Source organism: Polypterus senegalus, chromosome 16, assembly GCF_016835505.1.
Source record: "Polypterus senegalus isolate Bchr_013 chromosome 16, ASM1683550v1, whole genome shotgun sequence".
NCBI classification, from domain to species: domain Eukaryota; kingdom Metazoa; phylum Chordata; class Cladistia; order Polypteriformes; family Polypteridae; genus Polypterus; species Polypterus senegalus.
The window spans coordinates 94996497-95024265 of record NC_053169.1 but is presented as its reverse complement, the minus strand read 5'-3'; the positions used below and the strand labels follow the sequence as shown (position 1 = coordinate 95024265).

Sequence of the window (27769 nt, the reverse complement as noted above, 5' to 3'; positions counted from 1 at the left end):
ACAAAGCATCACCCTAGCCAACAATTATTTATGAAAATTAAGAACATATATTCAGAACATATATTACGTATACGTTTTCTGTGAATTACAAACAATTGCTTTCTGGAAAACTGTGTATATGAAGAAAGTCTTTTAAAACCCTTTTTCATTTTATGAACCACAGAGCAGCTGAATTTTCACATACACAAAGACTGGAGCGATTTTCAAATACATGCCGCTAGTCCTAATATCCAATCATCCTACTTAGTCAATCCAAATACATCTAGCTGCAGCCTGCAGAACTAAGAAGGGAGGGACATTAAGGATTGGGTTGGAAGCCTTTGGGGTGGCAGTGCTGGACAGATGGTGCATGGCTAGACTTTAAAATGGGACTGGATACTCGGCAGGGCTGAATGTTGCTTCTGCACAATCTCAGTCAGTCATTCTCTCTCCTGATGCTGCATTCATGTACTTTTTTGTTGAGAGTTTGGAAAGCTCTAAAAGACTGAAAAGCTATTGCTCTGCAATGTGAAACTTGAAGCAATACATAAAATAAATTATTAAACAGAAATAAATGAATGGTAAATATCTAATTAAGGTTTGTTTTGATGACTATTTTTATTATATTTCCAGTAGTTAGATGTTATTTAAGTAAAAATTGGGAATTAGGTTTTAGGGTCAATGACATTGCCAGTTCTTTTTCACTGAAATGAATGGCAATTATGTGTTTACATACAGAAAATTATATTTAAAAGGGTTTTTCAGGAATGGATTACCTTTGCAATGCAGGGGAAACCTGCTTCTACCAACCAGCAAAATTCAATACGTGGAAAATAAAGAATTCACTTGGCTGGCATGAATTAACACAGCCTCCATGCTTATCATCATTAAATTTTAGAGTTTATATTATCATTTACATCAGCAAAATGTCTAAATGTGATTTAAATGGGAAATCTAATGAACAGTATCCAAACAAAATTGGAATAAAAAGGAAATAACACGAGTTGAAGTAATTACAAACATTAATCCCTAAGAATTGTTTGAAAAGTTTGATACAAAAAAAGAAATAAGCACTAAGAGAAGGCCTGCATATTTGTATTGTCTAGTGACAGTAGCCAGACAATCTGGACACTTTAGGTCTGCTATATTGTAACAACTGTAACAAATGACAATCATCAAAACATTAATAGAAAGGATGTTAACTGGAGCCTAGTAGAATACTTTACATATTTATGAGACTATATATTTAAACAGTATATTAACACAAAGATGGTGTGAGCATGTGTATTGTGGGTGTGTGGGGGATTAGTGGAGGTTATCGGTAAAATACACACACACTGGAAACTGGATTTACAAATGACAAATCTCAATATTTTAAACAAGAAAAAGTTCTGCTTTGAAGGGCTAAAAAAGTTTGACTAAATAACTTCATGCATACAATTCCTGATTGGTTGAATTAAAATTATTTTAGGGAAATCACTGTGTTATAGATGACACACAAACACACACACACAATTAAAGACAACAGGCCAAACAAAACTAATATATTTTCAAACCTCATTGCTCTGGTTTAACTCTGGCCAAGTTTGGTTTAAAGACGGCATAGATGGCGATTTGCTGGGTGGGGCTTCTACGGGGGAACTTGAATATCCCACTTCGGCATTCTGGTCACTCACTTCTGCAAAACAATGAAAGCACACATGCTTGTGTAAGATTGTGAAGGGGTCTTTTATGGAAAAAATACAATGACAATTCTGATAGTCACGACAATAAACTTCATTTGAAACTCTCTGCAGCTATTTACATAGTAATTGAATAAAAAAACAATTCATAGAGTTGAATCCAAATAAAAATGTACTGTGTCATACTGCATAGCATGGTACTCAGTTTAGCTTTGTGGCTATTATAGTAGTTATTGGCACAAACTGGATGGACTAATGTATAAAAAATAAAACATGTTCATTTTACTCAAATTCAGCAGTAGTGATACCTTTGTATCCTGTGCCATTATCAAGATTAAAATGCACATAAACAAGTGCATTTGTACCCTCAAAATCAAAAACTGCCAAACAATGTTTTCAGTAAATGTACTAAGCATAATGCAAACCAAAACACTTCCCTTGTAAAATAAAGCAAAGCATCTCCCTTCTTTAGAAACACAAAAAATAAATGTTAAAAGTTAGCAAATTTCACTTATATCATGAAATGTCTGTTGCTCTTAACTGCAGACGTGCTGCTGTTGTGTTCCAAACAAAGTTATTTCTGCAGTGTCACCTCTAGAATATTGGGACGCCTCTTTCTTAGTTAACCAAGGTGCCTAACAGCTAATTTCCATTAAGCAATTAAAAAAACAAAAATAGGCAAAGTACGAGATAAGACTTTTCTGTGGCACTTTCATGGTGTTGATCCAGCAAGCTTATTTCTTAAACTAATTTTCCAGAAGCTTTAATCCCATAAAGGTAGACACAAGAAATCAGCTGACAGTTTTACAAGTCATTTCAATGCCACCTACTGTACATTTGTGCTGTATGTACATGTTTTCAAATTTTTGCCAGTTTTTTTTCCCTCCTGTTCAAAATTTGTGCTGCTCCAAAGTGTGTAACAGATAGAACAAGACACAAAGTGCATGCTGATTATGTCAGCTTCTGAACATCTCGACTCCACTTGAATAAGTCAGCGTATAAGCATGCTTATAAACAGGAATGTGTCTCCGTGTATATGTGTGTGTGTGTGCAGAATATCCTGTCCAACTGAAAGCAACTCTCCATGTGCCAAGGTGCTTTAGGAAAGGCTACTTCTTTTTAAAAGATAAGAGGATATCGCAGATGGCAAAAGCAGTTATTCAACCAAAAATTCAAATATGCTTTTCTTAAAAGTAATGCGTGAATGCGAGATGTGGGATCTGAAACAGTCTACAATTTTAGACAATTATACCGACCTTAATGAACACTTGAAATGTTCACTGTGATCTGTACTGCACACTCAAATTTGAACTTCATATATGAATGGGGCAGCCCTAATCACTGAGGTTATTTATTTTGGGGTGGCAAAGGTCAGATATCTTTGTATTAAACAAAATTGTTAGAAACCACACAAGGTTTTGCAATGATATGATTTACACAAAAATATACTTGAAATGAGAGCAACTAGTACTCTGCCTTTTTGTTTTCATCTTTAACTTTGACACAAAGTCCTCTCACACCTGGTGGAAATGGGACTGTTGACACCTAGCTGACTAAAAAGTTTGGAGGAAGTTTGGAAAGTGCTGGAAAAATGCTAGCCCAGCTCAACCAAACTGCACTGCCATTGTGCAAACAGAGAAACCACAGACACCGCCCAGTGAGACAGGACAATCTTCAGGAAGGAAGAAGGCTGCTATTGGTAAGTTATATTCAACTGCAAAAAGACAAAAAGACCTTTTACTCAGGAAGAAAGATTTTCTGCTTCTTCATGTTTCTTAAAGATAAAAAAGAATGAAGAGCTGAGCTCCAAAATGAAGTAACATGGTGCAAAATCCAAAATCCAAACAAAACTGAGACCAGCCATACATAAAAATAATGAGGAAAACGCACACCAAACCAATCCCAGGAAAATATCCCAAAAATCATATATACATAAATATACACCTTGCTTCCTGAAGAATAAGTCATTTTGTTGGCAGGTAACAGAAGATATGAATTAGAAAACAAAACTAGTGTACAACAATTATAAGAGTATAATGTATCATATATTTGAAGGAGAGCGCAAATTTCATTATATCATGAACAAGAGGTTTTTGTTTCTTCTTTTGCAGCAAATATTTACTTTACCTCTATACAGAAAACATTCTTCCACAATGTTCAACAGGATAATCTATGAACACCGTGTGTAACTGATTTGAACTTTATTATTGTTGAGGTATGAACATCAGGGGTCTGATGAAAATTCTACAATTGCTTAAACTGCACTTTATTATATCTGTATGCACACAACAAGCAATGTGATTTTATATGAGGACAGTCTTCTTTTGTATAGTTGAGAAGTGGGGCACTGCATCCGACTCATAAAAACACCACTCAACATATGGGTAAAGTGGCATGGGGCAATGGAGGATGTAAATCACAAGTAGCAGATAATCAATAATGAAAGCAGAATTTGAAGATAAAAGCCAACTTAAGGAACACTTTTACAAAGCAAGTACTTTTTCATATGCAAGCAGTGCTTACATTTTGGCTGTTATTTTATCAAAATGAAAGCTGCTCTTTATGAAAGACCTATTTACACAAGATGTAATATTTAAGCTTCAGCACCTCAAATCTAGAAGACTGAAAAATAATGCTCCTTTTTAAAAATAAGCAACGCTAAATGTGCTGACAAGTACTGGCTTTTTTATTGAGCTCCCAAAAACCACCAAAATGCCTTCATTACAACACGTTTCTTGAAGCGTGTTAAATGGCTTGGTAAGGGCGCTCTATATTTTGTGCACAGCATAATATCTGCCCAAATCACCATAATCCCTGACATTACACTGCCTGCTCCAATCAGTTTTTTTTTTTTTATGGCAGATACCAATCATCAATTTCATTAAAAGAATTCAATTCTGATAGCTTAATATTAAAATATGTTGTTAAAATAAACTATAATAAATAAAATCTAAAAATTCACACTTTAACACATGTACACAAAATATTTATCAATAATACACATGGTATTAAAGAAAATACAACTGATTATGAATTTTTCTTCTTCCTTTTTAAGATATTGATTTTTCAATGACAGAACACAGAGTTTTACAAGTTTACAGGAAAAACTGGAGCATAGTTTGATTGAATCTTTATACTACCTTCTGAGACAGCTTAAATGCAACTGCAGGAAAATGATCTGTATTACTATTAGGTCGCCATAATGAACATGTCGATTCAGATCAGTAATGCTGAATTCTCCTACTTTACCCAAAACAAAAGATTTTCAGATTACGGTCATGTGCTGACTGACACCTCCTTTCGAGACCGGCCATTTTGGCTGTATGTCAAATTAGGAGGATGTCGGTCACAAAGTGTACAGGCCATTGTGGTTCTGATATAGGCCAACAACACGCCTACTTTAACTGCCGGGACAGAGCAGCACAAACTGATCTTCAAGTCTGGCAGGCCATACGCTAGGTCCATGTAAGAGAAGGCGGTATGGGCTGAATGACATTATCTACCAATCAGCTCTTATCAAAAGAAACCTTAAATGCCCCTCCAAAACCCTGAAACAGAAATTAACAAAAGATTTGTTGCTGTTCACTAGGCATTTCTGTCAAAGATTTGTTGGCGTTTACAAGGCACTTTTGTCATCCTGATGGCAGAAAAAAACCACCCGCATAGATCAGAAGAAGATGTGCCAGCTGCGTGATGCACAACTTAAAAAACGATGCTCCGAGTCATGGCCAAACAGGGCCCTCTAACATTGGAACTCTTTAAGTGCACCTTAAACCTGTGGCTAGTCTGTGGCCACTTCTTGGTTACAGCATCAGTACAGGAAGGAAGACTGCTACCTCTAAAGCTCCACCACTGCTTTTCTCATTGCTTTTAGGCAAAGTGTATCATTCTATTGCTGGCAGTGCTGTCACAAGTATAAGATAAACTTGTGACCTTTAGTTGCTGGTTCAAACAATTTCTAGAACATTACCCTATTATTTTTCTATGGCCCTCAGCCCTAAATACAAATTGCCTCAAGTCACGTGGCTATACAATCATTAATAACATTTAATCCTCTCTGCAGATTCTGAGCAATATGCATATTCATAAAAATTAAATTGGCACATTTTCATTTATGGAAATGCTCTGCTCCACTACAAAACTCAGTAAGAGATAATATATATATATATTATCTATATATATATATTATATATATATATATATATATATATATATATATTAGCAGCCTCCAGCCGATCTAGATGGCCTGTTCTAAAGGAATTTAGTGATTCAAAAATGAATGTTCATTGTACATACGTGACCAATGCCATTTTCATGAACTTTTAGTAAGAATTTTAAAAGTAAACAAGTTTCAGAAGAGACATTTTTAATCTGTTTTCCTTAATTTCCCCTTAAGTGGAATTCCCCTTAAATATTGCACCATATTTAACCATTTGTTAGGACACTAAATATAAAGCATGGCAAATGAAATGTGCTTAAATGCAATCTTTTAAATCTCATCCAAAGATTAAGACTGAATATAAACCAATACAGACTGGCTTAAGTAGCAAATAAAAGCACTTGAAGGTTAATAAATTCTACATACAGTGCTGATTCACATAATCTTAAAGAGTAATGCCACTAGTCAAAGTTGCTTTCAAATTTGTAATTTCATTTATTATTCCAATTTTTTTTTTTTTTTTAAACAAAAAATACAGTTGGAGACACCTTTGACATAGTTATTAGTAGGACTGCAATATACTACTTTCAATTGTTTCACTATTTAATAGATCGTATTAAAACAAAAAAGTAAATTACTCAGCGACTTCACAGAAACGTTAAGGGTTTAATCTTAAACCTCTTCATTAAACAAAGGAGGCAAAACTTTTTTTTTTTTTTTTACAAAAAATAAAATGAGAAAATAAAGGAAAGTCAATACCCAGAATTGATGTTAACATATTTGCAAGCAGCACATAACAAGACAGTAGTCAAAATGATAGAAAAACGGGGGAAAAAAGGGACATTTTACCTGCTGAGTCGTCCAGATCAATAAGCTTTGGCATTAAACTTTCTGGCAGCTTTTCTGGCAGGTCATAACCATTTTTTCTGGCTACAACTAAGTGGAAAGCAGCACAGAATTCATCTAGTGTTAAAGCCCCATCTTTGTCAAAGTCTGAAAGTTCCCTACAAAAAAAAAAAAAGAATCTGTAAGCACATCATTTTATTTAACGAACAAAACAGCAGATTAATATTGCAGCAAATAATTAGTGCTGATGAATAAAAAATACATTAAAAATGCCATAGTGTTGAAGAGTAGGTTATGTTTATACAAAGATGACAGTACTTGGGGTCAAAGTTATATACACATTATTGCACTGCAATAGCGTAATAACTGATTCAAGTTCTAAAATGGCAATTTGAAAGGTTTTTTTTCTTCTTTTGGTATCTCAAATTTTCAGTATAAAAATTTGGCACAATTGATTTTCACCATTAGCTCTACAATGAACTTATCAAGTTTTCCTAAAAAGGAGTGATTATACAGGACGCTCGACTGTGGTCTTATCCAGTACTAAAAAAAGTCACTGCAACTTAAAATGGTACCAAAATGCTCCTGAACTCAAAAACATGAACTAAGAATCTCTCTCAAAAATCACATCAGGGCTTTTTCTCTCTTTGTATTCTACCATACTTTCAAAAATAAACAGAATACTATATTTCACTTGTAATTTTCATGTCCTTTCATTACATGCTTTTATTTTTTTTTACACTATATACATTTACTCGTTACTTACTGATTAACTTAATTTCCTGATGTTAATGGCTAAAGGTGAAGTCTTTAACTGGTAACTCCTACACTTAAAACTCTCTGAAACTGACAATGTCTATTTATTATTAAAATACTCCTAATTACATCAGAAGCAGGGAAGACATTTTTTACAAATCAAAGATTGTATACTTTCCCTTTCATATCAAGAGAATATCAAAAGCGTAAAGAATCTATATGAAATTAAGACAGTATACCATGCTTCCCCATAAGCGATATATTTTCAAAAAGCAAAACACCACCAGTGTCTTTCTATGAATAAAACATTTGCCCAAACCAAATTTGGTTATTATTTTATAACTTTTCACAATAAACACTAAATTGAAATCCTGAGTGGATTATCAAGAGAAATTTATTTTTATATTCCTTAAAAAATCATTGAACACAGCTGCCTTTAGTAGAACCCACTATAAATCAGTTAGACCACACTCACAGTAATACACAGAACTAATAAAAGTCCAATTTCTCTTTTACTTCAACAAGTACACCAATATTTAAAGCTGCTTGACCATGATAAGAATGTGTGTAAAATGTAAGCGTTTAGCATAACCTAAAATACTTCCTTTGCTAAGAATGCAAGAGTGTCTAGTTAAACATGGAGGGGATGAGACACTTCTGCAAACCATGTAATATAAGAAGACAGAATACATACCAAATATGTGAAAGTTCAAGGATAGGTAGCTTCGATTTTGTAAAAAATTCTTTTGCTGCAGACCCTGGTATGGGAGTAACATGAAATAGGAAAATGGGATGTCATAAGAGTTCTTGTTTGTATATTCAAACTGTGTTTAGCAATGTCTTTTAACTATAACAATAACTGCATGTTTATTGTTGATTGCTAATTTTATGTCAACAAAACAGAGGTTTCACATCTGCATATTAGCCATTTTTTTATTATAATGTATTATCTACATGTTGAATTACAGTGGATACAAGAAAAAGCCTATGCAGACCTCTTCTTGCCTATCAAATTATACTCAATAAGCCTTAATGACAAAGTGAAAATACTTTTGAAAGATGTGCAAATTTACTAAAAAATCAAAAACTGAAATATTCAGACCCTTTGCTCTAGCACTTCAATCAAATTCTTGACACATCCCAAGGATAATTAAAGCAAACAGGATGTACCAGACCACAATTTGGAGTCCACCTCTGGCAAACTGAACTGACTGGACACCATTTAAAAAGACACACATGTATCTGTGTATATAAAAATCCTGTAACTCACACCATATGTCTGGACAAAAATCAAATCATGAAGTCCAAAGAACACTCTCTAGACCTCTACAATCAAACTGAACTGAGGGATTGTTCAGGGCAAAGGGATTAAACCATTTCTAAAGCCTTTGGTGTTCCCAGGAGCCCAGGTTACATAAGAGTTATGAAATGGAAGACGTTTAGGACCACCAAGACTCTTTCTAAAGTTGGCCATCTGACTAAACTGAGAAGGACAAGGTAATAGAGGTGGACCAAATACCCAATGGTCTCTCGAAGAGAGCTTAAGAAATCCTCTGCTAAAATGGGAGAACCTGTCAGAAGGAGGACCGTCTTAATAGAGACAAAAACTGAACTCTTTGGGCATAACGCCAAGCAATATGGAAGTCCAGATGCTGCTCACCACCTACCGAATACCATTCCTATTGTGACACATGGTGGTGGCAGCATCATGCTAGGGCATGCTTCTCATTACCAGAGGCAGGGAGAAAGACAAGTCAGAACTGAGGGAAGAATGAATTCAACCAAATACAGAGAGGTCCTTGAAAAAATGCCCTTCTCACAACTGGAGACACGGGCAACGGTTCACCTTTTGGTATGACAATGATCCAGAACCTAAAGCCAAGAAAATGGAGTGACTTCAGGACAAGTCTCTGGGTGTCCTTGAGGGACCAAACCAAAGCCCAGACAAATCCCATGGAACATGTGTAGAGAGATCTGAAGATGGTAGTTTAGAGAGGCTTCCTATTTATTTTAAGAGAACCTGAGAAGATCTACCAGGAAGAATGGAACAAACTGCCCCAATCCAGGTGTGCCAAGTTTTGCTGAGACTTGCCTAACACAACGAAGAGCCATTATTGCTGACAAGGGGGCTCCTACAAAATACTGAATGAAGGGTTTGAATACTTACATGAAACAGATTTCAGATTTTTTATTTATTTATGTTTTCAGAATGATTTGTGCATTTTCACTTTGTCATAACAGGTTATTCAGTGTAGACCAGTGTTTCCCAACCTCGGCCCTGGGGGCGCACTGTGGCTGCAGGTTTTTGTTCCAACCAGCTTCTGTTATTAATTGGACTCCTGGGCTAATTAAGTGATGTGTTATTTCCCCAAGTTCTGTATTTTGGGAACAATATAGAAATTAGAAAATTAAGTTTGGTGTTAAAAAAAAAAAAAATTATATATATGTACCAAGCAGTTATATGGGCAATAATGGATTTTTTTCTTTTTAACAATGTTTTCATCTTGATTTTCATTCTACTTTTCTAGGTGTTCTAATTGTTTAATTAATCCATTATTTACTAATTAGTGGGTCTGACGCTAAAGTAGTTGCAGCCTTTGATTATTCAGTGGCCACAGAGAAAGGGCAAAATATAATGAAATCAACAAAAGAGAGTTAAGCATTTAAATCTAGAGCAAAAACAGAAATATTTCTAAATGTCTTATAAATGTAAAAATCTTGCTGCTGTGCTTTTCTGAATGTAGAATAAATAAAAATAATATCAGCTAATTACATGAGATCAGTGTTATCACGGATTAGGAATCTGGTTGGAACAAAACCCTGCAGCAACAGTGCGCCCCCAGGGCCGAGGTTGGGAAACACGGTGTAGACTGATAGACAAAAATGGCAAAATAATCCACTTAAAATTAAATATACAACCAAATAACGTGCAAGAAGTGAAGGGGTCTGAATACTTCCTGAACTCACTTTATATGTACTACCAGTTTCTTTTAGTTAAGAACATAAACCAGTAAATTGCCTATTTACCTGGAATGAAGCCATTTAAATCTGGCTGAATGGTTTTAAACTGATTAATGTAATACTGCCTTTGCTCATCAGTTATCTTCCAGGGATCATCATAGCTACTTGATTGCCTTCGGATTTCTTTAGCTGTTGCAGCAGATGACACAGTTCGTACCGTTGTGCTCTCCTATGTGAGCATGTTGCATTAAAAACAAACAAAAACACTTTGCTGTAATCACCTTTTATCTAATATTTTATATATTATACACACATATATATATAAAAATATATATATATATATATATATATATATATATATATATATATATATATATATATATATATATATACACACACACACACACACATACATACACACACAGTATAACAAATATAGACAATTTGAATTTTACATCATCAAAACTACTAAATTGTACTTAATTCAAAATGCTCTAGCATCAGAAATCTAACTCAATTTAAAATTAGAAACTGGTAAAGCTTACAGAAGATCTACCTGTAAATTAAGGTAGATCTAATTAAATAATATTTTCATAGTTACTTTAAGTTATTAAAAACACTAAAACACTGATACTGCTGTACCTGAACTGAAGCTGGATGCATTGTTGGGAGGGTGCTGGTTGGAGGTGTATCTGTAAAACTGACCCAGCTTTCCTGAACAGGTGGAGGAGAGTGGGTGAGCCACATCCCATCACCAGAGACTGAACCTTCAACAAAACAAAACAAAAAAAAAAAAAAACTCATCTATTAGTAAATAACAACTGATCCACAAACACAAGACACAAACTTGCATGCTTTGTACATTAATAGCATTTAAAAGTATAAAAGAAGCACAATCCAATGTGGTACTGCATAAGAGGACATTTAAATAAAATGAGAGAATAGAAGTGCGGTATACAAAAATGAAAAAGCTGTGTGAACCATAGTTTATGTGTAGTAAATGTTAAAATTACTAATGAGTTAAATAAATTCTGGCAGTCCAACTAATGGGAAAGATGTCATTAAGAATAGTCAACAGTATAATGTAGGGACCAGAAAACGGAAATCCAAAGGAGAAAACAATTCAATTAACAAATAGATAAAAGTCAAGATGCTATATTAGGCAAAGGAACATTTGAATGAAGAACGAATGAAATGTTGACACGCCTAATTTGCATGGACTTCAGAACCGTAAATTGGCTAAAAAGCAACAGTTTAATCACTCACTGCATTAAAATTGATTAAAATTCTGAATGCATAGGCAAAAGATCTAGAGGCAGATATCGAATATGAAGTTGCAATTACCAACAGAAGAGGGTACAGCACAAACTAAAATGTGCATTATTATTGAGCAAGCTTTACAGTAAACTGACAGATGTCTTCATTTAGTTTTCCTAGAATACATTTATAAAATTCAAACAATTTCTGAACTGCTCCCAACAGTCATTTAAAGCATCAGAATTAAATTTACCACTGAAGCTTATGAAAAATGATTTATTTTTTAGCTAACATGAGGAGCAATGTGTTGTCTTAATGGACAAGATATAACACTATTTTGGCCCACTAAAAGGAAACAACTTATCAGCCACTACCCACTGCCTGGAACACTGCAATTGCAGGAACTGCAATCATTTAAAAAAAGCAGTACAACTGTAGCCAAAATTTCATATCTGTGGTGAACACTCCACTGATACAAAAAAATACTATGATAGCTAACGGAAAGCATGAGATGAAAACAGTTGTTGCTCATCTCTAAACACCTGGTTGTGCTTCTCCAAAAGGAGTCCAGACAGTTGCAGTTGCACCTGGTGTTCTCTCAGAGTTTCCTCCGCTGGGATGCCGCTTGTGCTTTCTCCAGGTGTGTGGAGATGAGGGAGGAGACTGATTTGGGGAGACAACTGGTGAAGTAGAATCCGGCTGAAAAAATAAAAAACAAAGCAAATGGAACCTTTCAACTCATCTGCAATGTACAAAAAAAAAAAAAAAAACAAATGTAACAAAATTTCAGAAATGTTTTTATCGGAGACAGTTTCATAATAAAATGAAACATTTCCACATTCTGCTCTTCACAGCATCTTGCACTGGATTAAGCAGGTGAAAAAATGGATGGATGGGTATTCTAACCCTACCATTTACTTACACCAACATGTTAATATACACTAAGCACATTAGTTGACTAGGTCATCACATTGTAATTTGTTTCTGCATATTTATTACATCATTATGGGTTACAGATTTTCTGCAAGCATATTGACTAGAAATGTATCAACAAACTTGTTCATCTACAGAATAAACTGCTGACCCGTTATGCACTAAGCAAAATAAAAGGAAGTTATGTGCTCAGATAAACTTTTGAGCAGTACTTATTTTGGCACTGCCTATGTGTTTTACCACTCATAAAATACTATGTTACACCAAAAAACAAATATTTGCAAAGATATTTAGTCAATGTAAAGATTTCAAAATATCACATTTTTTCATGGCCTTAACAGACAGGAAAATAAAGAACCTGGCCCTTGTGAGAGGTAACCTAACACAAAACAAAATCAAATACTGAGTATTCTAATGTACTTTAAAATTAATTTTAAGAAGGGAAAATCAGGATATGCAACTATAAATTCAACTTTAAACACAATCACAACCAATGCAGTCCACCTTTAGCATGAATACCAAAATGATAATTAAAAAAGTAAAATGTAAGATGAAACATTTTTAAAACAATATTACTCAAGGTATAGATAAAACAAGAAATATTATGCTCATTCTTTTAGTTAAGGCTGCTGCTACTATATCACGTTTAAGAAAACATATGCATTTAAATATCTGTAACGACATTTTGTTCAGGTTGAGAAAGACATATGCCTAATTATACTTTGAACATCTTTGTACCCCCCACCCCCTTAGCAGTTAAAAGTAATTAACATTACAACCTGAATTCAAGTTAATATTTGTAGAAACATGCCCAAGTCTGTGTGGGCACGAAGAATGCACCATGAAAATCAGTTCAGTAATTAAAACTGACTGGATCTTTTCATCAGGATGGAAATTGCTTAAAATGTCTGCTGAAGGAATAATTACCCTAATATATTTTGATGTCTGAACTTGAATAACTTCTTTTTTTATTCCATACAATCATTAATTTAACTTTAATTTAAGAAGCATTCTTTGGCTAGAACAAACCTATCAATCTTTATTTTATTTTGTGCCATTAAAGGCATGCACCATCAGAAGATTTACTGAGCAAGCGACTTTGCTGCATTACACAAATTTGCAAATTAATCAAGACAGTGAATATTAAAAAGGTCTAGTATAAATAAAAACAAAACAATAGCACTGACTAATGCCAGAAAGAGTTAGAAAATATATAATTAACAGCAAGTACCATAAAAAGGGATCTATGAAGAATACACAAGACTAAAATATCAAATTTTACTATGATGAACAAGTACATCAATAATCAAGTACATATAGTATGAGCAAAGCTTTCACTGCCAGCTACTGTAGTTTAACTATAGTACAGTGCTATCATTTCTATCACAGTGAAAAAACGAGAAGCTGAAAACTTAAATGAAGGGATAGCAGTTAAAGAGTTTAGATAGAAAAAGTACATCTTTAGTCTGGATTTAAATATTAAAGCAGAGAGAATCCCACAAACAGGCCAACAAAAACAATTTCAAAGAATAAGAACCAAAGCCTTAAATACTGCCCGCCCTACATTTGTAGAACAGGCGCTTTGAACAGTGAAAGATCCAATACCAGAAGCATCTAGTGATGTGAAAGGGGCTGTAACATTTACAGTATTAAGGAAATATCCTGAGACAGACTGTAGATATAGGATATTTAATATGGAAACACTCACAGTACATTCCAATTTAGGGATGCTGAATCCCAAAATGCTTTGTCAAAAACTATATATACTGCTTTGTAATATACTCTATTAGGCCAAGAATAACTGAAAAGCAACTTTTACAAGCCCATAACAAATATTTCCTCTATGGCAAACCTGTTTTATTTCTCATTTGCATAGTTTTTTTCTGCATGTTTAAAGATTTCTACTATTGGTTTATTCTCTAGAAAAACCAAGACTCGAGAGGGTGGGTTATGAAATCGGCATTAAATTTCATTACTGTTTTATAAAGCCTGTCGTTCTGTGATCTGACGATGGATGGTTTTATTCCATTCAATCTTCTGTGACTTTTCATAGATTTACTTCCTGATGTGTGATTTCTGAACACTGTTTTTGATATGGGCGTAATCTATTTGCATCTTAATAACTAATCCTGGATATTCAAATGTAGACCCTTACCAACAGCACTTCCTAGCAAAATGCGACTGTATGGAAATGGTGCTCTTATCCCTTTTTAAATGCCTGTCTCACCCACCTGATACTCTGCCTTATGCTCCTCGTGTATTTTTAGGCAAGCAGGGGTGGAGTTAAAGATCACAGAAAAAGTACTGCGTGTATACAGTTTGTACACATCTGCATGAGTTTTCACATTAGTATCACAGGAGACTAGTACGCATAGTGACAGATCATTAAATTTTAAACAATATACATTTTCATTAGGTCAAAGTATGTGCTCACTACCTATTACAAATTCTTAATACAAGTATATAATTTTGCATTTTGGGTCCGGTTCATAAACAGCAGGACTTTATTATGGAGATTCAAAAAAAGTAATTAAAAGCAGGTTTTAGCCAGAAAAGAGATTTTTAGTACATGCCAAAAAATAATATCGGGCACTGATGTGTCGATCTCTACATAGGCATTGTTATCAGTGGAATTAAGCAAAGCACATTTACTGCATTACACTTCTAATGTGAAAGACCAACATTTGAAAAGTCATGCTCCTTGAATGATATGACAGTAAACTAAATGACCATTAACAATGTACTTGGCAAACAATTCCATATGCTTCAAAGCACTAAACTCTGCCCACATGCATCATCCCTGGGACAGACAATAAGGCCTCTTTAAAAAAAACAAAAAAACAAAAAAAAGGATACACAAAGTCAGACGTTATCCAGTTAAAAAAAAAGTTTTGCTTTGAAAACAGTTATTACACGTGTCTCTGTATATGACACCAATTGCTTAATACAGCACTTATACCAAGAGCAACTGCAGATAAATATTCGCTACTCTTCCATTGCCTGTCTTCTTCTCAAAGTGATGTGCAGGTTATTATTCAGTCATGATTTGCCTTTCTAAAGCATATAGACTCTGTATTGTAGCGTCTGCTTGATAAGACAATACAGTCATATGAAAATGTTTGGGAACCCCTCTCAGCCTGCGTAATAATTGACTCTACTTTCAACAAAAAAAAAATAACAGTGGTATGTCTTTCATTTCCTAGGAACATCTGAGTACTGGGGGGTGTTTTCTGAACAAATATTTTTAGTGACGCAGTGTTTAGTTGTATGAAATTAAATCAAATGTGAAAAACTGGCTGTGCATAAATGTGGGTCCCCTTGTCATTTTGCTGATTTGAATGCCTGTCACTGCTCAATGCTGATTACTTGGTTTGATTAACTCATTAAGCCTTGAACTTCATAAACCGGTGTGTCCAATCATGAGTGGTAAAAGGTATTTAAGGTGGCCAATTGCAAGTTGTGCTTCCCTTTGACTCTCCTCTGAAGAGTGACAGACAGCATGGGATCCTCAAAGCAACTCTGAAAAGATCTGAAAACAAAGATTGTCGAGTCTCCTGGTTTAGGGGAAGGCTACAAAAAGTCATCTCAGAGGTTTAAACTGTCAGGTTCAACTGTATGGAATGGAATCAGGAAATGGAAGGCCACAGGCACAGTTGTTGTTAAACCCAGCAAGTCTGGCAGGCCAAGAAAAACACAGGAGCGGCACATGTGCAGGATTGTGAGAATGGTTACAGACAACCCATAAATCACCTCCAAAGACCTAAAAGATCATCTTGCTGCAGATGGTGTATCTGCACATCATTCTACAATTCAGCACAATTTGCACAAAGAACATCTGTATGGCAGGATGATGAGAATGAAGCCCTTTCTGCACTCACGCCACAAACAGAGTCACTTGTTGTATGCCAATGCTCATTTAGACAAGCCAGATTCATTTTGGAACAAAGTGCTTTGGACTGATGAGACAGAAATGGAGTTATCTGGTCATAACAAAAAGGGCTTTGCATGGCAGAAGAATAACACCGCATTCCAAGAAAAACTCCTGCTACCTACTGTCAAATTTGGTGGAGGTTCCATCATGCTGTGGGGCTAGTTCAGGAACTGGGACCCATGTTAAAGTCAAGGGTCAGATGAATTCAATCCAATATCAACAAATTCTTCACAATAATGTTCAAGCATTAGTCACCAAGTTAAAATTACACAGGAGTTCGCTATTCCAACAAGACAATGACCCAAAACACAGTTTCGAAATCTACAAAGGCATTCATGCAGAGGGAGAAGTACAATGTTCTGGAATGGCCGTCACAGTTCCCCGACTTGACATTTAATCAAAAATCTATGGGATGATTTAAAGCAGGCTGTCAATGCTCGGCAGCCATCAAATTTAACTGAACTAGAGAGATTTTGCATGGAAGATTGGTCAAAAATACCTCCATCCAGAAACCAGACACTCATCCAAGGCTTTAGGAGGACAGCACCTAGAGGCTCAACTAAGTATTGATGTAATATCTCAGTTGGGGTGTCCAAATTTATGCACCTGTCTCATCATTAGCATCAAGGAAATTTTCATACACACCCTTACAAAGCAGATATGTTTACTGTTAAAGCAGTAATGGAAGAAAAAGTTTTTTGTCACATCTTTTCAGTATTACCTGGTCCTTACTGACCCTTTAGAAACTGAGAAAAGCTGTCAAACTAATTTTGTGAATTGCCTGGATGAACATCTTGTAATAAACCAAACAAAAACAAAATTACAAACTAAAAACTGCAGAAAAAAGAAAAGAAAGCCAAGTCTTTACAAGGACAGAATGACTTTCAGTGAAGTCTTTTGGCTTAGCTCATGAGAAAGCTCCTACCCAACGGAAACTTCTGTAACCAACAACTCAATTCCTTAATCCACTGGCCATGAGAACTGTGGCTTAGGACTGCTGACTCAGTTTGCCCTAGTAAATTAGGTTGGGACTTGCCTACTCTGAATAGTTGCTTCCATCTCATCGAAGAGATGATCGATTCAGTAGAGATTTTCAAACTGGGAAGACTACTACATTATCCTGAATTTACTGTCATGTGTCAGTAACTATTCCAAGTTAGCTCAAGCTTTGTAATGTTAAGCATTATTTTCCTAAAAAACACTGAAGATAAATATATTGAATTATTGAAGGAATTAACATGACAAACAAAAATGCAGAGATATCCTACTGCTTTCTAATTTTGTTCTACCAATATGGAGGGACTTGTTTAATTGCTATGAAAATAAGTCCACACTATCACACTGCAGCTAGCAGAATGAGTCTACAGACTCAAATGGTTTTTGTCACATACTGGTCCTCGCAATGGCATTAACTAGGCTTCACCAGACAAAATATTTTTCAATTTCACTGATATAAAAAAAACTAATTTGGGTATTTTACTGCTATATTTCACCTCTAATAAGGTATGTTAAATTTCTCTAATCAGCATCTTTAAGCAACACTACTGTACTATACTATTAGTCAATCAACTATAGCCCATCTGTTGTTCTTTGGACATTAGAACAATCTGGACAAGGACAGGCCATTCAACCCAACAAAGTTCACTGTTCTTACATACTTAATTCTTCTAAACTAACATCAAGTCTAGTTTAGTTAACATCAAGTCCTACTTGGTAGCTTATTCCATGTGTCTATGGTTCTCTGTGCAATGAACTAATTTTAAAATAATAATACATTTATATAGCGCCTTTCCCATGCTCATGGCGTCTCAATCCACTGTAATAATTCCCCTCATAAGTTTAAACACTTCAATTATGGCTCCTCTTAATTTTCTTTTGCTTAAACTGAAAAGGCTCAGGTCTTAATCTTTCTTCATAATTCATCTTCTGTAACTCTGGAATCAGCCTAGTCACTTTCCTAGCACTGCTATATTCTTTTTGTAGCAGGGAGACCAAAACTGAACACAGTACTCCAGATGAGTACTAACCAGTGCATTATAACGCACTGTAGATTGCAAAAGGTTTCAAAATGTTCTCTTTAACACTACCAAAAATACCTAAATATTAACTTTATTAAAAAAAATACCAGAAACAGAAGAAAAAAAAATTACTTGTGATTCAGTTGTTGATCCACGAGGTTGAATCATTTCATGACCACCAGAAACCTTCTTAGACTGTATTCTGCCTGGTGGTGGAGGAATGACACCTGAATACGTTCCTTGATTTTCTGAATCTGAAGAGTACGTAGCTGCGTGTCTTGACTCCTGTTCGTTTTTTGCTACTACAAACCTAGGCAGAGGAAGATCCTTCACTGTGAAAAATTAAAGGAAAAATTGTTACATAAAGAATTCAAAGCATATCTACAAACAAAGAAAGTAATCTGCACAAACAGATGCAGTGGCAGAAAATAAGGAAAACATCCATAAATGTATATTGTGTTTCAAAATAACTGAACTGACAGAAGTAAAAAGTGGCAGAATGTAGCATAGATCTGTAAAAAGAATTGTGTAAACCAATCTAATTGAAATGTGAACACAATGGCATGGACTCTTCTGTCATATACCTGGAAAACCTCAAAGTAAATGAGACAAAGGCTTGAAGATCTAGAAGATAAGCTCCTTAACCTTAAGCTCGTCTCGTAAGATAAATTTTTGTATGCAAAGTTCTTAACAGCATCCTCTGCCATTTTTCTCTGGTTTGGTTCTCTTAGTTTACCTCTAGCACAGTTATCCAGCAAGAAAAACTAGTAAAGAGTAACTAGGGATGCTGATTGTCGTTAACATGTGTAACTGACACAATAAAAATTTCTGTGATTACATTTTTTTTTTTTTTTTTTTTTACACAAAACCTAAATGTGCTAATTTAATCTAGTTAATTTGAGTGAACTTCACATATTGTAAAAAAGCAGCACAAAATGAATCTAACTCTATTAACAGTAGTAGCAAGTCACCAGGGCCCTTGTTTGTATGTTTCTTGATAAAGATCAAAATATATTAGAACCTATACACTTAAAAGAATGTGAACGCACAAACCACATTTTTAAATTAACCGATATTAACAGGACATGGAAAATAAGTACACTTGTTCAATTCTACAGTTTTACATATTAAAGCATTTATAACAATCATATAGTGGTCACCAACTCTAAAAATTAGATAAACTAAACCTCAGGTGCCGAACACAACAGTTTTTATTTCGTCTTTATTTATTACACAAAAGTTATGTAACTATGTAGACACCATGTGCACAGAAGTAATTTCACTATTAGTAAGTGACTGAAAATTAACTTTTAGCATAAAAAGGGCATTTGCTTCTTCATATGACTCTATACTTCAAGATATGCATCACAAATATTCACAAGTCATACCATTAATGCATTTGGTTCTAAACAAAAGGCATGATATACTGTACTGTATAAATAAAGTTATGTACAAAACATCCAACAGTTAGAGGATGAAGAGAGATAACTTATGGCCAGCATATCAAATCAAATCTTAATGAGACAGCAGTGCCATGTACTACAAACATGAAATAAGCAGACACAAGACTAAACAAAAACTAAGAGAAATTAAAATATATGAAACAAGATAAATAATTTTCTTTATTAATTGCAACAAATTGTTATTTTTAAACTTACCAGAGTTTAAGCTTTCAACCCTCAAAGGCAGACCAGACTGAGCTATGGCTACTAGCTTCAAGGCAATATAAAATTGGCTGCGTCCAAAATGACCAAGTCGTTTTGCACCACAAAGCTCTTTAATCTGAGAGGCAAATAAAGAGATAAATAGAATTTTATATAGATATAATTAAAAGTTAAAATTTGAAGGTAAAAATGAGAAAGTATTAAAGAAATTATTTATTATTCATGTTAATATAGCCACACTGACCGACAGCAGAAAATGAGGTTTAAATAAAATGTTACTACAGTTACTGATCCAGAAAGTGCCATGATGAAAATCCCATTAAGTAATAAGAATGCTCAGGTAGATGTCAAAACATTCTGAAATAACTATTACTTATTAATCTGATTATTTTTAAATGATTTACTAATTCCATAACTGTCACAGCAGAATATTCTTTCCTTTGGCAGTCGGCATACATATGCTGTAGGACTGCTTCAATTTTTAAACTGGCAACATCTGTGAATCTTTCACAAGTGAGCATCTGAAGTCAAAATGAGGAGGAACAATTAGGCAAAATTTACCATTTTAATAAACATAAGAACACTCGACAGTATAAAGCTACACACTGATGCAACTTTTTCCCTTTTATAATAAATGCACAATGTGATGTCATCAGGTTCAGTTGTGCTATCCATTAGGAATTCATTTTGGGTATAGGCCAGGCCAGGGTTATTCAAGGCAAACCTTAAACTGTAAATTTTCTGATTCACTTCCATCTTACAAAGTACCATTTGGTCCAGACATAACACAGTGAAAACCCATAAAATTAAAAATATGTAATGCATAAATTACATGGTCAGTTCATGGTTGATTACACAGTCCTACATTCATATGCTCTTGATCAGATTTGATCTACAACAACATTTATTTATATAGCACATTTTCATACAAAAAGTAGCTCAAAGTGCTTTACATAATGAAGAATAGAAAAAGAAAAGACACAGTAAGAAAATAAAATAAGTCAACATTAATTAACATAGAATAAGAGTAAGGTCCAATGGCCAGGGTGGACAGAAAAAACAAAAAAAAATCTCCAGAAGGCTGGAGAAAAAAATAAAAATCTGTAGGGATTCCAGACCATGAGACTGCCCAGTCCCCTCTAGTTGACTTGACTTTGTAATATCATAACAGTCGACAGCATGCAAGATTGTTTCACTGCAGCAACTCTACTCTCTACTAGTTGAAGGCAATTATGAAACTACGTGCCAAAGCTAAACAATTTTTTGTGCTCTAATACAGGCAGATATAGCATGTGTCTATCTGCTCAGAGTAGTATCTTTAAATCTTAAACCTTGCGTTTAATCTTGGATGGGTGGCAGTCTACAGTGAGTGCTCTCTACAATGCCCTAATGAATTGTCCTTTAGTCAGGTTACAGCACCTGAAAATTGATTCAGGACCGTCTACCCACAGCAAAGTGAATATAATATTGGCGAGTCTAGTGAAACCCTTTCTTTTCACAGGTGCATTCATTTGCAAAGATACTCTGACAATGGCCTTTTCATCATATCAAAGACTCGTGTTGGGTTGCTTAACAAATATTTATTCAATTAGCTCTGAGTGTTCTACTTTTCTCAGCTCTGTTTGTGGAGCTCTATTTGCAGAGTCATTGAAATACTGCTTAAAAATAGACCACCTTTAAATGCATTTTAATTTGTTTTATCTGAAACAATAGTCTTTAATTCTTTCTACTGCAATACCTCTATTAATCTTAAACTACATCATCATTTCATCAATCAAATATACAATCCATCCATCCATTATCCAACCCACTTTTCCATTTAGGTGTACTACATTTACTTCTCATGAACAGATCAAGTATTAAAGGCTCTTGTATTTTACAGTTTTACTTTTAAATGCATTTCTATTTGATTTGTGAAGCATATTTTAATGATGCACTCTCTGAAGGATAAAATATAAAATAATGACTGTCTGACAGATAAATGCTAGATCAGCCGTATTTATACATTATACCCACCTCAGTTATACTATGATAAAAGTAAATCGGAGAAATTTTATTTTCTCACTGCTAATCCAAAAAGAACACCTTATAAAATATATAAAATGTATGCTTTAACACCACATATGAAAAATTCATTTACATGGCATCTGCTACATTATCAACATGGCACACTACTTATGGCACATGATACCATACCATTCTTAACTGCACTCAATGCAAATTAGGGCCACGGGCATACGACAGAAAATAACCTTGGACTGGGCTCCAGGTCATTTCAGGGTCCACTTTATAGTGCAAATATATAACTGTGAATCCACCTAACCTACATCTTTTGGGAAGTTTTCAGGAAAAAAAAAAAAAAAATCAATCTATCTGGAGGGGAAAAAATGCAGATGTGGGAAGAACATCCAAATTCCACATAGGCATCATCCAGCCACAAGATTCAAGCCCAGGATGCTACAATGTGTTAAGAATAAAATCAAACTTATCTGTAACTTATTAATGCATTTACATATATTTTATTATGAGTAAAACATTTTTAAAGAGAAAATTACAAATATATAACTTTGACAGTATTCAATTGATACTCATGCTGAGGATTTATGAGACATGAAGCTAAGATGACTCCTGCATTACAGTACAACTCTTAAAAGTTATACGCAGAGAGATACTTACAGCATAACATGCCAGAAATTAAACAACATGGTACAATTTATACCATCATAGCATCTGTATTTTAAAATCAATGCATAAATTGTAAAGATAGTAAGATAAGATCTAAATGACAAAAACAAAGATCAATATCAAAGAATTACCGAGGGGAAAAAGGAAAAGACGGTACAACGGTGTAGACAATACAACTCTGTTGAGAGTGGTTAAAATGGTCCAGTTAATCAGAGATCTCTTTACACTAGTGTTGTCATGGCTTCAAAATGCTATATACTGCATGACAACACAATTAGCTCTGCAGCAGGTTTAGTAATTTTATGTAATATGTGCTCAAAAAAGTTTTTATTATTTTTCATTTATTTATTTATTTATTTTTAAAGCCGAGAACCACAAATTCATACAGGATATTTTTGGCATGAGATACTTATTAGAACACCTTTCAGTTAGGACAAATATTTAACAAAGAAAACCAACAGATTATGCCCTTTCCACCCACTGAGTAATACTACAACATTCAGTGTTAAAACAGTTCTTTAGCTAGTTGCTACATATGGGCCAATAAATTGTTAACACCCATGCAATCATCTGGTTGACTTGTGACAACAGCATAATGTTAGCACTTGCAACAGCAATCAATTTTCACCACAAATGTTTTTCTGTCCTATTGTTACTTGTTCTGTTTTATAGATGGTATGTCTCTCTCTCTTTATAAAAGTGTGTGTGTATATATATATATATATATATATATATATATATATATATATATACCTATGTACTATATTGTTGTTGCATGTGATTGCACCAGTTGCATAAGCAAAAACGCTCATTTTACTGAAAAGTACACAAAAAGTTGTATATTTAAATGATCAGAAAGTGGCTTTCAATCAGAAGTTACCACTTGCCTGCAGGGAGAATACCACTGTTTTCCATGATACGACTATGGCTTCAGATTTGGAGACACTAATTCTTCCCAGAACATATCACAATCAGCTATGACCTGGTTCAATGTACAATGTAGATGGGACAAACTGAAGAGATAAAACACTTAATTTCCAAAACCTGGATGCTCTTCAAACCACAGCCACAGTTTGATATCCTACATATTAAAATCAGGAACATCAACAGAGATAAGGTGCACATTTAAGGAGGACAGGAATAACCTTTCCTTTTTTTTTTTTTTTTTTTAAGGTGTGTCTCAGATCTTTACTGTATCTGAATTGTCAAAGTGAATAAAAGAAAGAAAAAAAAAAACCTCAAAATTATTGGCACATAAACTTTGCATTTTTAGTACCATTTCAATGTTTATGGACCAAAATACTATTCTCAGGTTGTCAGTATCTGATTTTATCCTACAGCCTGCAAATATAGTTGGAACACAAGCCTACTATGCAGTATTCAGATGTTTACTCCCTTTGCACAACAACAATTATAAAAAGTGTTAAAGTGAGTAACACTGCCACATCATGAATCTGGAGTCCTCAGTTTGTATTCCATGCTTCATCACTGCATATGTGGAGCCAGCATGACTTCCCCATATCTGCAAGAGTTTTCCTCCAGGTACCACAGTTTCCTTTCATTTCTCAGAAGATGTGCTGGTTTGATTAACTGGCAATTCCAAATCTGCCTTGTGTGAAGTATGTGAGTATGCACAGGAGTGGGCCCTGCAATGGAAAGGATGTCCTGTGCAGAGTTGCTTCCTGCATCCCTTTTTATACTGCCATACAGACAACCACACAGAGCAACCCTCAACTGCATTAGGTTTGAGAATTTTATGTTTCAAGAGCAGTTGATCCACCTTAATAAAAGGACAAATGTCTGTAATTGTGTGTTTGTGTCCATCCAGTTGCCAGGGATAGGAAGAAAAATTTAAAACATTGGCAAAACATGAAAAAAAAAATAAACTAGATAATACGAAATAAGTGTCTAAGAAAAAGAAAATTGGGCTTATTGACGTTCTCTCCCACCTCCGGAAACAGCAGTGCTGTAGCAACTTTCTTGCACCTAACTCAGGCCACATGAATAAGGTTTATAGCTGTAACACTAATGACTAGTAACTCTGCACGGTGGGCAATGGAGGAGTGAAAATAACAATAAATTGACACGTATATGGGGATGACAAATAGACTGAAGTTGCTAAAAAAGGCCAATGTGGTAGCAACCACTGTTGAATTTTCCCAGCAAAACACTTCGATGAGCGACACCGAGAGGAAGCTGTGAAAATGGGCAGCTCTATCCGAAGAGGAAAAGGCCACTGCGAGGAAAGGGATCAGGTGCGTATTAATCATATCAGACAAAATGGACAACCTACTGTATGTACAAAATAAAAAAACATGAAGTCTACGTTGATTACTTAAGATTTCAACCCACTTTAGATGGTTAGCACTACTAGTTCTTTACAAGGTATCAAAAAGGGGAAGTTCAAACCTTTGAAATATATGGGATAGATGTTTGGCACCAAATAATACATTTAATTAATATTCAGAGTCTAGTGTACACCAATTAAACAGAACTACAAAGTCTGCAATGGTCTGTACTTTTCATGACCAGGGCTCCAGAGCAAACAAAGTAACCTTAAAACTGTACAATTCCCAATTCATACAATGTACAGCTCATGCAGTGCATTTTGATTATTTCTTGCAAAAAAAAAATGCATTTCAGACTAACAAAATGTACTTAATGATGGTTCACTCTTTAAATGTCACTATGTAAAATAAAAAATATTGTGATTAAATAAATAATGGCAATGTAAACATAGCAAGCATGTTGATAAAGTACAAAACCTTTCTTTTTCAAACTGATAGTTAATATGGCGGATTATAAAGCCAAGTAAACCATGTAAAAACATATTGTTGTCTTTCGAGATTGCTACACTTCACTGTAATTACATATCACCGAGACTTAAAGTAAAACAAGTAGGAATGTTGAATTTCGCAACTGGAATGTAATGCCCAAAAGCCATAAACAAGTGGTGGCCTATTCGGGCTAATGACGATGCAAGATTTTTACAACTTTAAACAACTTGGAATAAATAAACGGGAAGAAATGCTATTCAGGAAAGAGCAGTGCACTCTTTTTCTCTAAGCTTATATATGCAGTAGTGCAACAGGCTTTTGAAACTTGCTCTCTTCTGTTTAATCTCACTCTTCACCCACAGAATATCATTCATTTGTAAATTTATTTTGATTCATCGATCCACTTTTGATGGCAAGGTGAGACAGTGGCTAGCACTGCTACCTTTTACATCCAGCAAACCTTAGTTCAAATTCTGCTTGCGGAAATAGTCAATGTGGAATTTGGATAAAGGTGTTCACATTATGTTAACTATCAATTATTACTTGGACCTGTGCTAGTGTGGTTGTAGGTTTGAGCCTGCATTAAACGGATGGGTGACTTGTCCAAAGCCGTTTCCTGCAGTAGTTCCTGTGCTGCTCGGACAGGCTCTAGGTGTCTGCGACACTGAATTGGATAAAGAAGGTTTCAAAATTTTCTGTCAAGTTATCCTCATATCCATGTTGGAGTGGAAAGAGTGAAAGGGGTGTTCAGTAATTTATCATGCACTTGTGATACAGATCTAAACTTGTCACTGGACATGGACATGTCGTGACATATGACATATAAAGTTCGAGGTCATTTTATAGCAAGCACTCCAAGAAAGAAAGTGGAAAAGACATCTACCGTATATACTCGCATTTAAGTTCTCCCGCGGATAAGTTGGGGCTTGATGTAACTGTATAATTTCCAGTATTTTCTAATGTCGGTCGTAAAAGTCGAATGCAGAAAACTCACACTATTGGTCCAAGAGATTATGATATACTAACACCCACCTGAGAGAGTAACCATGTAATTGTGCCTACATGACCACACGGTAATACCCGTACTATTCTGAAGCGACGATTGCCCCGTTTTGTGTTTTTTGCATTTCAACCCCTCATGCAGTTTTATCATAAGAGAATCCCTTATCTACGATGGAGCATTTGATCAGAAAAATTATGAAGCCTGTTTTAAACTAAAAGTCGTTGAAGTGGCGAAAGAAATTGGTAACAGCGCTGCTGCAACAAAATTTGATATGTCTGAGAAACTGGTGTGAGATTGGAGGAGGCAAGAAGTAAAAAAAAAAAAAGTAAAAATTAGGTGTTGTATTTTTGAACAGGCGTATATAAGTCAGGGTCTGATTTTATGATCGATTTTTCGAGTTTCAAGACCCAACTTGTATGCGAGTATATACGGTACCTGCAAGTCTACAAAGAAACTGACAGACTGGGAATATCATTCTGACATTAAAATTTCCTACAAAGGAAGGAGAGAAGCTGTTGAAGGAAGAGGTTAAATGCTTTGTATGGTGATGACGCACCTTCCGAGTACAAGATAAAGTTTCAGCCCAAGCAATTTAAATGGGATTGGTAGTCGATTTTAGATGACCCACACACACAGGAAATGTGCCAAAAATATGGCAATGATTATGGAAGATCATCATGTTAAGGTTAATTTATAGCCCACAAAATAGGCATTTCAGCTGACAGTTTTCATAATTGTCCATTCTCATTTGATGATGTCAAAGGCCAGTTCCCAATAGGTTTTCCAAATGCTGACACTGGATCAGAAAAGCAGGTCAACAGGAATTCTGTTAGGAGAACTTTGACCTTCTTAAAAAAAATCCCACCGACTTTTTCCTCACGGATTGAATATGTGGATGAAATGTGATAAAACTACCATGACCCTGCAACCAAATAAGTGTCCATGTAATAGAAGCTATGGGGGTCCCCAACCCTTTTTGTGTGTAGTTTTCAGCAGGAAAAGTCATGACAACAATTTTCTGAAATGCAAAGGATGTTTAGCTGTTGAAATTCATACGCTACAAGTCAACCATTACTGGAGAAACTTGTGTTTTCACACTGAAATCATTTCAAGACGAC

At 34.9% G+C, this 27769-nt stretch overlaps 1 protein-coding gene across 3 annotated transcripts in view; it reads right to left on the bottom strand.

Moving 5' to 3' along the window:
• reps1 (RALBP1 associated Eps domain containing 1) overlaps positions 1-27769 on the bottom strand; it is an 80132-nt gene that overhangs the window by 20141 nt on the left and 32222 nt on the right. For 2 of the 3 annotated variants that reach the window (XM_039738827.1, XM_039738825.1), the window contains exons 2-9: positions 20181-20304; positions 18655-18854; positions 12183-12339; positions 11026-11150; positions 10450-10612; positions 8117-8180; positions 6670-6824; positions 1536-1657 (exon numbers count right to left, since the gene is read on the bottom strand). In XM_039738827.1, coding sequence (XP_039594761.1) covers positions 1536-1657; positions 6670-6824; positions 8117-8180; positions 10450-10612; positions 11026-11150; positions 12183-12339; positions 18655-18854; positions 20181-20304 — 1110 coding nt within the window. The remainder of the gene's footprint in view (positions 1-1535; positions 1658-6669; positions 6825-8116; positions 8181-10449; positions 10613-11025; positions 11151-12182; positions 12340-18654; positions 18855-20180; positions 20305-27769) is intronic. The other variant, XM_039738826.1, reaches the window with a different exon arrangement.